Source organism: Manis javanica, chromosome 3 (assembly GCF_040802235.1).
Source record: "Manis javanica isolate MJ-LG chromosome 3, MJ_LKY, whole genome shotgun sequence".
NCBI classification, from domain to species: domain Eukaryota; kingdom Metazoa; phylum Chordata; class Mammalia; order Pholidota; family Manidae; genus Manis; species Manis javanica.
In genome coordinates, this window is record NC_133158.1 from 52,556,910 (window position 1) to 52,570,825 (window position 13,916).

At 41.0% G+C, this 13,916-nt stretch overlaps 1 protein-coding gene across 12 annotated transcripts in view; it reads left to right on the forward strand.

Moving 5' to 3' along the window:
- TIAM1 (TIAM Rac1 associated GEF 1) overlaps positions 1-13,916 on the forward strand; it is a 393,313-nt gene that overhangs the window by 285,123 nt on the left and 94,274 nt on the right. For all 12 annotated transcript variants that reach the window (XM_073231434.1, XM_073231433.1, XM_073231432.1 and 9 more), the window contains 2 exons: positions 9,598-9,822; positions 11,642-11,827. In XM_073231434.1, coding sequence (XP_073087535.1) covers positions 9,598-9,822; positions 11,642-11,827 — 411 coding nt within the window. The remainder of the gene's footprint in view (positions 1-9,597; positions 9,823-11,641; positions 11,828-13,916) is intronic.

Here is a 13,916-nt window from a genome sequence, read left to right on the forward strand (position 1 = left end):
TGCAATTATATATCTAAAGAAGTGTAGAAATAGAAAATATTCTTTATGAGGGGTCATTGCCTTTCCATAGGAAGTTTCTTATGATTTAGAAAGTCACTTGTATGAGAGTATAGCATGTTTATTAAAAACAAGCTAATTAGAAAAAGGATAGTGTTTACACCATTTATGTTGAATTGGGGCTTGGATGTGATAGTAGTTTGATAGTAAGTGCCCATTAAATATTATAGTTATCACTTTCATTATAAAAGAATCTAGTTCCCTGTCCTTCTCTTAAATGAGTATCTTTCTCAAGTTAAGTGTGGCTTCCCTGTGAAGTCTAAGACTTTGAGTTTTATCAGGCTCTGGAGAGTTATGTTGAAGTGCCATGTCTGGTTCTGTGTATCAGACTCACACTTGACGAAAGTCACTGGCACATGCCCTGGATGAGAGCAGCCAGGCTAGGGAAAAGTCTGTAAATCATCTTTCACAAGGGAATGCCAAGTGGGCTTGGTAGAAGAGACATTAGAGCAAAGTTTAGTAACTTGGACTTGAGCAAAGTCTAGCCTCCTGCTCAAGGCATGTGCCGTCTCTGCAAGGCCTCTGACAACTGATTGGCCTGCCCACTGGATGACCGCTTCCACTCCTGGGAAGCTCCCAGCTCTTCAACCATCTGCTTTGTTAACTAGCTGCAAGTTCTAGAAAGTTCTTCATCGTATTGAAATCATACATTCTTTCTGATGATCCTGCCATTTCCCTTTGTTTCCATATTCTCCCCTAGAGTCAAAAGCAAGTCTGCTTATTCTTTCTTATAACCTTTTAAACCATGCTTGAAAACAGCTCTCATTTGCCTTGTCCCCTGTCTTCTGCTTCAGCAAGCATCCTTTCCTGAGATTGCCAAGCCATCCTCTCCATGATCGAGTTCTCTTCTTGATGTTCTTCCTGGTAACTGGGTTTCGGAACCCAAGACCCAGTCCTCTGTGGGGTCCACCCTGTGCAGCCTGCATGGTGGTTCCTGCTCCTCTCATTTCTTCCACAATACTGTGTCAATTCCTTAATTTATTAGAAACCACAATAAGCCGTTGACTCATACCAAGCTTGTGGTGTATCAAACCCTTGGCATCAACTCTTACCCAACAAGGCCTTTTCTCATCTTATTTTAATAAGATATTTCAAAAACTCCAAATGCAGAACTGAAATTTATCTCTTTGAAATTTTCTGTGCGGTTTTTGTCCTTCTAATGAACTTATTGAAATCATTTTGGAATTCTGATTTGATCTTTGGTTTTTATAGCCCTCTTAACTTCATGTTATCTGCAAGTGTGGCAAATTGAATGTTTGGTCTTTGTTCTCTTTGTTGGTTTAAGTGTTGACTTAGTCTATAGCTAAGTCCTGTTTTTCCATCACCACAGATCACATGCCTGCCTCTAGCCAGCCACTTTAGAAATATTTAACTTCGGTTTTGGCATGGATTAGTTGTGAAGAAGGGCCAACTCTAGAATGTGTGAAGCCCTGGGCAGAATTTTTTTAATCTGTTAAAAGAATTTGACTCAACCCAGAGCTTGTCAGTACCTTTCTGGTGGCTCAATCTTATGTAATCTAGTGAAAGAAATACCAGATGTGCTAGTGGGAATGACCCACTAGCCACAGACTCATGTCCAAGAGCTTCTTAGGGCATCTTACTGCTGCCACATGTGGGAGACAGGGTCAGAGAGTTCCCTGAAGGGGACAAAGTATATAGGGGTCCTTTGTGGACTCTGCCCTTTCCAGGCACCAGAGAAGGGCTTTTCAAAGCATGGGGCCCTATTTGTCTAGCTCTTAAGAGAGTATTGATGGAGAGTATGGATGTCAAGGTATGTAATGAATAGATAGGGTGGTGATCATTTGCAGTCCTGCCCTACTATTAGTGTGTTCAGAGGTTTCCCCACATATGTTAAAAGTACAGGGGGAGATTTAATTCTGACTGAGCTAGATTTTAATTTGTATACTATTATGTATCATCTAAATAATGTGTTACAGTGTTCATCTTCCTTCGTACATTTTTACAAATTGTATTTAGTCAATATGGAAACATAGTTTTAAGGAATTCAATGAACCTTAAAAGAATGAAGTGACATTCTCTTCTCATCCTTCTTTACCCTCTCCTCCCAACCTCACTTCTCTGAAGCAAGTATCCTCCGCTGTTTGAATTGGATGTTTTGTTTTGCTTTTTCTTGCATTAACCCTCATTCCTCACCAACATGCGTATACTATTTCTTAATATGCCTTGGACATGAACTATTGACTTTCTGTTATGGTAGATGAATATTTAGCTGTATTATATACAAATTCTCCTTTCTTCCTCTTCCTGTATAATTATATGAAAATTTTGGGTTAAATCAGTAATCCCTGTTAGGCTGTCACCATGTTATATGACCATATAAATAGTATTAGCTGCTGAGCCAAATAGGACACTGTCATTTTATTTCCTTTCTTGAACTTTTTTTTCCCCCTGTACTTAATGACTGACTCGTTTTCTTTTTCCCGTTCAATTTGCTGATTTTTCTGATTACTTAGCAATATTTTCTAAATTTCCAATTTGTTGGGTAGTTGACCAGTACTATTTTTTTCCCCTGGAGCCTGACTGCCATGGCCCATCACCCTTCTGCTCCGATCTGATTGTTTTCTAGGCCTCGTACATAACAGTCCCTCCGGAATTTCCCTTCACCACCTTAGATTCCTGGATTACAGGTCTTTTTTTCTTCATTAACTTACACATTTTCATTAAAACAAACAAACAAAACCCCAAAACCCTGTTAAAAGTGTCCTTCAAAATGGTTCATATCTGACAATGTTTTCATTCTGTTTCTTACTTGAATTCTCTTTGAATCATTTGGAATTTTGGTTTGGAAATTTTTCCCCTTTGTTCACATATTTTTCTGATGCCATTCTCATTTCTGATTATCCTCTGTGCTCTATTTTCTCTTTTGAGGCTTTAGAATTATTTCCTTATCGTTAGCTTTTTGATTCTTCATAGTAATTTGCCTTTTTAAAGATTTTGATTATATATTTTAATTCGTAAAAGCCTGCCCTACCTCTCCCTGTCCCTCTCTGTCTCTCATCTCCCTTCCCTCTTATCTCTCCTTTCCTCATTTCCCTCTTTTTCTCTCCCTTTTCCTTCCTCCCTGTTCCCTACATCACTGATCCCTTTTCATTACAATCTGTGCATTTGTTTGTTTACAGCTTTACCTTCTCCTGTGTCTATGAGGATATTATATTACAGATTTTCTGGAAGTTTTCATGGTTTCAGGCATTGTTTCTCTTTTCTCCTGATACATTTTCTTCTGTGTGCTTTGGTCTCTGCCTTCTATGCTGGTGGCTTTCATCAAAGGTCTTGGTGACCCTTGAATGTCTGATCATATTTAAGTGTGAAATACCAGAAAACTTCCTGGATACTGGGGGCTTCTTTTAGAGCGTGAGCTATAAATAAGGCCCTTTTGTTGAGGGAATCTGATGGATAATATTTGTTGACCTTTTCTGTGAGGCTGCTCAGCTTTGCCAGAGACGAATCTGCCATTGCCATTTACCAAGCAGGCTCCCATTTATTCCCCTGTTTGTAGCAAACAGTTTCTCCTCCTTTTGTGCCCGACTTCCTGGAGTCTGGTGCCTCTCTTCTCCAAAGAATTCACCTTGGGTGGCTGAGGGGCTGCGGAGGGGAGGTTGAGAGGGGTGCCAATTATATGACTTTCTCCAGTGGATGAAGGGACCCCACATAAAGTTCTTTTTGCAGATATTATAAGTGATAGCTTAATTAAGCCCTGTATAGATAAAACTCTAAAATATATTAAACTGAGAGCCAGTGAAAAAAAAAAGACTTTCAAGAATTCACATAGGAACTTCATTCCCAACTCACCTCAGAAAAAATACATAACTTTATTCCTTTGCCTTTTTTGTTTTTTTACAATGGGAAAAAGAAGTTCAACTTACTTTGCAATTATGCTTGTGCTTCTGTAAACTCAAATTATCTGAAATTTTAGTTTCCTAGATCTGGCATGTATTCTCTAGTATTTCTCATTTAAAATGAACTTCCCTTTTCCTGCCACTCACGTAAACCATTGATTATCTGAAATCACTGAATATCCTCCATTCAGGTCTATTTAAATACATAATGAAGCCCCGAGCTTTGCCTTAATTCTGCACTCAAAGGGGCTCTTATGCAAAATGCATTTTTTGCTGATTATATTCCTGTGTTGGCAAGAACTTCGTTTATTCCCCTCACTGAACCTGATACAGTATTTATAGCATCCCCAGAAAGCAAAGGAGGAATCACAGAATTCATTCTGTCGGCCTGTCTGCCGCTGTTTGTTTAATGGAAGGTGATCAGGTAGAGGAAGGCGGAAGGGTCTCGTCTTGCTGTCGTCTTGACCTCTCGGTTCTGAGGAAGGACCCTTTGGTAGACCTGGTGGCTCTAATTAAACGACTGGTTCAAGAACATGATGCAGAGTTAGGGGCTCTGAAACGTAGTTTCCAACAGGGCAGAATTTAAATCCTGGAGAGTCCATATGGAAAAACATTGTATCAAGTTAGTGGTCTGCTGTGATCAGCTCTGAATTGTTAAGCCTATAAACTGCCATGAATTGTTCCATGAGTTTTTTCGACTTAAGTCACTGTTGACGGGGGTCAGCATAGACTTTGCCCACCCTCTCATCCACACATAGTTCCGTGTGTGCCACTGAAAAAAGACCAACTGGTGAAAAGCTCACTTAGTGAATTGTGCTTCTTAGAACTGATTGGGCTTAATGATAGAGAATGGCAGAGACTGCTGTGTTATTTAGACAGGACAGCAGGAGCAAAAATTCTCTCTAATGGAACTGCCTTCAGCCACTGACTGGTTTTAAAAGAGTTTGAAGGCTTGAGGCAAACTTAATGGCTAAAGCTGATGGTTAAATTTTTCACAACGCTGTGATCACACTTTTCTATATATTTTTCTCTAGATTCTAGGACTTGGTATGTTTATTTTTCTTTTTTAGAAGTTTAAATTGTGACAAGATATATTTTAACTTTTTTTAAGTGCACAAATCAGTGGCATTAAGCACCTTCACATTGTTGTGCCACTATCCCCACCGTCCGTCGCCAGATCTCTTCCTCTTGCACATCTGAAATGCTGTTGCTGTCGAACACTAGCTCCCCATTCTCCCCTTCTCCCTGCCCCTGGTAACCACCATCTTCCTTTCTTTTAAATAAATAAATTCCAGCATATCTGCTTTGCCAAAATTGAATATACCTTTCAAAGGATGTTTAGGTCCACCGATGGGTATCAGCTTCCTTCATTTCTGCTTCCTAACTGGGAGGCTAACATAAACGCAGTGACACCAGAATGGGGTGTTGCCCTTGGCAAGTTCATGGAGATCCTCACAGGTGGGCGGAAGACAGGGCTTCCCTTTCATTCACTAAAGAGAACAAGATGCTCTTGTTCTACAGAACCTGTTAGATTATGGCCCTTCTTGGAGGGTGAAAGTGAACCGTACAGACTCTTTTAAAAGCATTGCTTTCTTTGAAGGAAGTCTACCTAGCTAGTGTATCAGTCAGGGTGGGTCGGGAGCAACCCTAACTCTCCATGGCTTAACAAACTTGTTCATTCCTGCTGTACGTCTGCTGGCCCACTGGCTGTGAATCTGTACTTATCCTGGACACTTAGGGGACACAGGCTGAGAGAAGCTACTGTGCTTCCATGACTGTCAGCAAAGGGACGAGAATGGAGGTGAATCAGACTTTTCTTTAGTAGTGACACATGTTGCGTCTCAAATTCATTGGCGAAAGCCAAGTCACGTGGCCACATCTAACTTCAGAGGGAGCAGGAAAGTTCCATTTTCCTGTGTCCCTAGGGAGAGCTAGGGTTTTAGAGCAGTTGGTGTGCAGCGGGGGTTCAGGAGCCATGTCACATATTTTTAAAAATTTGTGAAGGACAGTATTGGTGGAGATTGGAGTTTATAATGAATCACTGTGTAGCCCTGTTTGCTCTGAGCTTTATTTTCTCCACTTGTAAATGGTCACCTTGGTCCCTTCTAGGTGAATACTTTTTTTAAAAAATTAAGGTATCATTTATACACAATCTTATGAAGGTTTCAGATGCGCGACATTGTGGTTTCAGTAGTCATGCATATTATCAAGTCCGCTCCCCCCCACCCACCGCCACCCCATTGCAGTCACTGTCCATCAGTGTAGTAAGATGTTGTAGAGTCATTACTTGTCTTCTCCGTGCCAATCATAATGCCCCCTAATCTCCTTCTCTCCCCCCAACCCTTTCCCTTTGGTAACCGCGGTGAATATTTTAAAATTTTAAGTTCATAACTTGTATTTAGCAGAATTTGTATTAGGAGTTCAAGAGCTTTTCATGTAGTCCTCAGATACTATGTCAGGTTGTACTGCCTTTCCTTACTCCATGAGTTGGGTGGGAAGGGCTTGGGAGTGGGGGAGTATGACTGCAGGATGCACGGGCAGTTTCTGGGGGAATGGATTCCGGCCTCCCAGGGCGCACTCGTGAGCCAGGTTTTTTACAGGACACTTAGCTTCTCCTCCTTAGTGGCACATACTGCCTCTGCATGGATTACAGCTGAAATGCCCTCACCACGTACTTTTAAAATGGGTGAAAACACTAGCTCCCCTTAAGTCTAAAAAGCTCCTGTTTCCACTTAGCTGTGCATACAAAGGGGAAAGCATGTTTCTGCTCAAGGAACCAGCTCTTTATCAGATACTGCCAGGCACTGTGGAGGTCAGAGAAGGGACACGGAGAGGGTCATGTGGTTTGGAACTTCCATTACAATCATATAGTGGCCATTTTTAGTGAAAAATGGAATCCGAAATATAAAATTTTTAGGACAGTTAGACAAGAATTATATGTAAGTTTAGGGTAATATACCTTGGACAGATTTTTTATTAAACTTCCTATGAGAGTATACATGCAGGAAAGTATACATTTTGATGGAGTTTCCCAAGCTGTCACACCCATGCCATACTCTCATGTAACCAGCAGCCAGACCAAGAAGCAGAAGATGGCCAGCACCCCCAGAAGCCCAGCCCCCCCTTGTGGTTCCTTCCAGTTGCTATCCCTCCCCACCATTCCCACCAAAGAACTGCTCTTCTGACTTCTACAGTGTCCATTAGTTTTGCCTATGTTTGGGCTTTCTAGAAATAGAATCCTGCAGTCTATACTCTTGTGTGTCTGGCTTCTTTTCCTTAATGTTCTGTGTGTGAGATTTCTCCAGACTGCAGAATGTAGTTACTGGGCTTTCATCCTCATAGCTATATAGTATTTCATTGTGTGATTATACAGCACACTATTCATCCATTCCACTGTTGAGAGGTGTTGGAGAGTTTCCAGTTTTGCTCATTAGAAACTATGTCATGTGAACATTTTGGTGAGTGTATGAAAGCATTTATGTTGAGTATATACCCAAGAGTACATTTTGGGGGGGTCACAAGGCATACATATCTTAAACTTCAGTAGGTAGTGCCGAACGGTTTTCCAAATCAATTATGCCACTGTCTTCTCTAGCCCGGACCACATAGGAATTCTGGTTGCTCCAGATCTTCTCCCATCACTTGGAAGTTTTTCTTTCTGGAAGTCTTTCTATTAGAAAAGAATCTCTCCTAGATTATTTTTCCATCTAAGCTGATTCCTTCCCTAATAAATAACAAAGGGGATAAATAGCCACATAGCAAAGTACCCACTTACGCTGAGGCACGGAGAAATTCCAAGATTAAACCTTGTTCATTGTTCTAAGCAGGAGCAGACATGGTAGTTTTATTATATGTGGGAGGTTCCTAAGCCCTCTCTTTTTCTTGAGTAACTTTAAAGTGATAGGTAAAGATAATGCCTTTTTAAGGGGTGATAAATACTTAAAATTTGAAGCAAAGTTAAAAAGTTGAAGCATCTTACATATAGACATGCAATTTTTCCCCAAATTTCTCTACCTGTAAGTGTTTACCTTTGACTTCTAGAGTCTTCATCTCCTTCCAGTGTCTATCTCCTCTTCCCCTTCCTCTCAGCCCTCACAAAATGATTCCTTTGGCTTTATCAGGTGACCCTTTTGCTGTTTCTTTATGAGAAGGTCTAACTTATTGAAGTCTTTAGACACAGGCAAATATTTTGTTATAAACGTAACAACTGCTGGATTGTCTAGGTTTTTTGGTGTCTAACTCCATTTGTAATATTTGATGCGAATTTGTTGTCTGGAATACAACACTGATGAGATTCAGAAAAAACATAGATCCTCATATGGTACCTTGACTTCACTTTCAGTGCCTGTGTAATGTGTGGGCAGGGTCCTGTTAATAGAATGTTGTTTGCAAACCATCACTCAAATGAGTTAGAAACCTAAGAAGATGCGTGAAAGCAAAAGTCCATGTATGGTGCATGAAAAGTGGTGTTAGCAGCTATTTGAGTAACTGAAGTGGATGAACAGACCTTCCTTCTTTCACTGAGCTAACTTCTGGATGTTTATTACACTTCTCTGAGCTTAAGGGGATACCTGGAAAAGTCTATACCTCCTAACTCACTGAGTGAGTTCCTAAATTGTTAATAATAGCTCGTTGTTGCATGTGAACTGTCCCAAAATATTCTCTGACTTTTGCATGAGTCACAGCAGGCCCACTTTGAGGTTGTCTAGCCATTGGCAGGGTCACCCAACTTTTTCTTTAAGTCTCTCTTTGATCCAGCCATTTTAGTGACTGGAGCACTGCTGGGTGGCCACTGTTCATAGATACTTCCATGTGTCCCCAAGACAGTATTGCTTTTGGGTGACTTGAACCAGTTGCCAACCTTAGATGTGCCATGCTTAACTCTGGCATGACAACTTAGGATTTGGGTCACAGCAGTTCTCCCCGAGCAGGGCTCTTGTCTTCCTTGGCTAGTAATTTCCCTTGGCCTCATTCTCACCTTGGAACTGACCAGTGCCCTGGAAACCAACTTTTGCTTCATAGCAACCCTCTACTAGAAATGAAGCTCTCTGCCTAGAATTATCACATAGACAAAGTACCTTAGTTGGGCTATTATAACAAACTGCCAGAGACTGAGTGAGTTATAAATGACAGAAATTTGTTTTTCACATTCTGGAGGCCAGAAGTCCAAGATTAGGGTGGCAGCGTGACTGGGTTCCCTTCTTCTTGATTGACAGATGGTGTCTTTTCACTGTGTCCTCATCTCTGGCCTCTTTTTTGTAAGGGCACTAATACCCTTCATAAAGGCCCCCCTCTCATGACCTAATTACTTTTCAAGGTTCTACCTCCATCATATTGAGAGTTAGGATTTCAACATTTGAATTTGGAGGGTGGGGTGGGGGGGAACACAAACATTCAGTCCCTTGTAACAAGTGAGTGCATTAAGTATATTGGGTAGAGCAGACATGGCAGCTTTATTCTGGACAGCCCTCAGGGGTTGGGGGTAGGTGTGATGTCTGACCCGACACTGACTTATTTTATGGGTTCTCTGGAGGAGGAGGTCAAAAGTTAGTCTTACCCATGGGGTATCTGATCTGCCACCTGGCCTCCCAGCCATTGCTTCTCTGGAAAGGTACTAGTTCACTGCTGATAACCTACGAGGTGACTTTTTGCTCTTGGTTGGCCCCTGTGTCCCCTCTTCCAGACCACCAGCCAGACGGAGCTGGAAAACTGGATCACCGCCATCCATTCTGCTTGTGCAGCTGCCGTCGCAAGACACCATCACAAAGAAGACACCCTCCGGCTCCTGAAGTCGGAGATAAAAAAACTGGAACAAAAGATTGATATGGATGAGAAGATGAAGAAAATGGGTGAAATGCAGCTGTCTTCAGTCACTGATTCAAAGAAGAAGAAAACTATATTAGATCAGGTAATCGTTCTCCTGTGTTTACACTTGGGCAAAATCATTAGGTCTTAAAAGTTTTTCAGCTCCTTGGAATCACGGCACATCATCAGTTATCTGGCTGTCAGCCTGTCATCCAGGCTGGTAAATTCTGTATTGTGACTGGCAGTTCTCCTCTCTCATTGTTCACAGTGGATTGTTATGAGCAAAAGGGAACAATATTACATTGAATGAAAGACAGAAATTTTATCAAGGCACCTTCCAGCTCTCGCTGATGCGATTTCATTCCCCACGTTATCAGGTTGTCATGGGGCTCAGCTATGGTTCAGTTCTGACCCCTCAATAAATTTGGAATTCTAAATTGAGAAAAAATAGAACTTGTTTTAAAACATGTGTATGTAATTGCTGTATATGAACATAAGTATATTTCATGCTAAGAAGGGAAGATTTAGTGAAATAACAGAGGACATTTTTGACTTATATTTACCTGTTTTGTTAAAGTCAGTGATAGCCATCTAATAATCCTTTGAAACTTAGTCCTAATGTTTAGCAAATAATTACGTGAATAAATGCTCTTAAACAGTTGAACAATTGGTGAATGGGCCAGTATGTGGTTTTCCGTATTTCTCTCTCCCTATTCTCTCCCTCTGTTACCTGACACTGTATTTTTTTTAATTGAGGCAAAATTCACATAACATTAACCATTTTGAAGTGTACAGTTCAGTGGCATTTGTTACATTCACAGTGTTGAGCAACCACAACCTCTGCCTGATTCCAAAACATTGTCATCACCCCAAAGGAAACCCCGTACCTGCTAAGCAGTTGCTTTTCTCTTCCCCAGAATGACTGTAGATTTCAGTTCTGTTTCTTATAAATGGAATTGTATACTATATGACCTTTTGTGTTTGACTGTTTTCACTTAGCATGTTTTGGAGCTTGATCCACGTGGCACGTGTCAGTATTTCATTCCTTTTATACAACTGTTACTCCATCATATGTGTACACTGAAGTGTGTTTATCGAGGACATTTGGGCTGGTTCTGCCCTTTGGCAGTTGTGAACAGTGCAGTGGACATACATGTCCACTAACACTATATTTTAAGTCAAGGTGAAAAAGTAGATATCAACCATTAATCATTATCCATATCATTGTTAACATCACTGAGCCTTCACTGTCAGAGCCTGTAACCAACTCTTATTCTTGCATTATCTTATGGAAATATTGCATCAGCCATAGGCGATAGATATTATTTTGCTACTTTGAAAAATGAGGAAATATCTTGGACTTACCCTGTGGTTGGAACTACAGAGTCTGGGTTTTTACCACCTAGTATTTTCCACTCCCCACCCTGAATTCTCCACAACCTAACCTCTTCCCAAAAGCTGCTGGTCTGTTTGTCTTTGATTTTCAATTCACCTCACTCTTCTTTTTCTCTTTGTCTTCCTATGAAAAGCAACCTCTAGTAAGTCACATAATCTTCCAGTGGTGGAAATCCTACATATTTTACGTCTTGTGCCTAGGCTTTGTGGCCCAGAGCTTGGACCCATGGGCTATAATACCCACAGACATGAAATCTATGATGGGCCGACACAGAGCAGCTAATGATACACTTTCTATTGACCATACTGAATCTACGGATATAGGTCTTTGTAGAAAAATGCGTAAACTATGAAAACAGTAATACTGGACCTGCTATTACCTGAGAAATGTAGGGTACCTGTTTGCTCCTTAGGATTGTAATCAGTGCCTTTACAGCATACCAGTGTGTAACTTCCACAGAGGATAAAGTTAACAGTTGTTTTCCTTTTTTCTCACGTTTTTTTCCCCTGTCTTTTCACCATTGTAGATCTTTGTTTGGGAGCAAAATCTTGAACAGTTCCAGATGGACCTATTCCGCTACCGCTGTTATTTAGCCAGCCTCCAAGGTGGGGAGTTGCCGAACCCCAAAAGGCTGCTTGCTTTTGCAAGCCGACCCACAAAAGTGGCCATGGGCCGCCTTGGAATCTTTTCTGTGTCATCATTTCATGCCCTGGTGAGTAGAAGCTGATGTATTTTTGAAATAAATATTTGTCTTGACTGCTTTTCCTGAGTAGGACTTGGTGAGAGTATCTGAAGTGTTTTTCTAGTTTACTGCTATGTAAACTAGATTTCTGAGATGTCCTCCTTTTGCAGGGGATGCAAATCTTCATTTGCATCTGTTCTAAAATTTATTATTTTAGCCTCTCTTGATGGGATCTAAATTACTGTGCAAAGAAAAATATGAAAGATAGTGTCTTAAGAGATTTCTGCATATAACATTTGTTGATAACTCATGTCATGTTTAGGCTGTGTGATGTATTTAACTCACATGAAGATATTTTTATATTAACCTATGGAAATGGTACCTGGAGAGCTCACTCATGTATCAGTGGTTTTTTCCTCTTTCTGTCACTTGTACACACTACATACACCATCTATCGAACACAGATCTCTTTGGAGGTCTCCCTTTTCACTTTATTTTTAAATATTATAACTCATAAATAGCTGAGGCATTAGAGGAAGACAAAGATCATCCATGGTTCTGCAGCCCAACATGTGTATTTGCTTGTGAAAGCAAATTTTCATCTGACCTCCAGAGCAGCAGATTGTACAGTTGTATTGTGTGTCCGCCATCTGTAATTTCATGTACTTGCTAAATCTTTATGTACTTTCGGCTCCTTTCTTCTCAAAATTGCTATGCGAGTAACGCAGTTTTAGCCTATCCAAGTTGACACCCACTTAAATGTACTGCACCTTAGCACATTTGCTGTGGAATTAAATGTTAAGTCTCAGGTTCCAGAAACTGCTTTGGAAAACACTCACTGCACTGCCCTCGCTTGCCATGTCAGCTGTACCCTTCAGTTGAATTCAGAGCTGTAATTCAGCCAGAGGCATTTGTCTTCTTTATAAATAGATTCACGTCATCATTCAGATAATTAGGGGTAGATTTACATTTTTAAAGAAGTCTTAAACCAATTTCTGGAGTTATTAAAACTGGCATCCTGATTTGTTCTGCTAATTACAGCTCGGCTCTTGGTCTCCCTGGCTACCACCTCTCTATATAGCTATTAAGACCCATTTTTTCAGTAGTGATGGGTAATAGTGCTGTGATGAATAAATCTTGCCAGCAGTTTTCAGCTTGTGGCTCTAGGACTGTTTCTCTGAGACATGGATGCCTGTGTGTAACTTAGCCACTTCTCCCTCCGTTTGCCTGGTCTGCAAAAAAAATTGTTAAAATAATTCTTGTTTGCTGCGTTCTAAGAATAATATAAGTTGAGGAGGCATTTTTATTAAGGGAGTTAATGCTGCCCTTGATGCACCATCAGTATAAATACTAAGCCCCATCATCTAAATGGCTTTCCTTTTACTGGGCTTGATAGATTTTGTAGAAAATAATTTTGCTGTCTACCTAAAACTTCGGTGCCTTAATTATTTTCTTCAAAGACCCTGGAGCTACCCTCTCTGAGTTGGGGACGTAAAAGCCGATGAATTACCCTTCAGTCCTCCCCTAATATCCTCTATCTCAGTATCTGTGATTGGTGTGTACTTTCCTTTTGGTGGGCTGGCTATTACAATATGTCCTGCTGAAGATGGGGGTGGGGGGGGTTGGCAGCTCCTTAGGTGGTTTAATCAGTGATGGTAAAGAAGAATATTCCATATGTGGAACTCTCTGCTCCTGTGTTCTTTTTTTGCTGGCAACATCAGCTGCGAATCTGGGTGTCTGTGTCTTTACAAACTTCTCTTTTCCAGGAGGGGTTTCATTTCAGACAGAACAAGTTAGGCAAGCCTGTTGGGTTTCTGTTCCTGTCTGTTGCTCCGGCTCCTGTCAGAGATCCGGGCAGGGCATTTTACAGTCTGATTTACTGGAGACTTATTTTTTCCTCCTCGCCTTGTCATTTGACCCCAGAGAAATTTTTTTTCCCTTCGGGTTGAAATATTCTTCAATTTAGCCTTTGTCCAGACATTTTTTTCCCTCCTTTTAAGTGGGGGGGGCATGGAAGGAGGAGGTGTGAGGGCAGCGGAGCTGGGGGAAGACATTTGAGACACAATTTGAGTGCCATTCTCCGGGAGGGCTTCCCATAATGCTCAGTGATTTGTGGTAA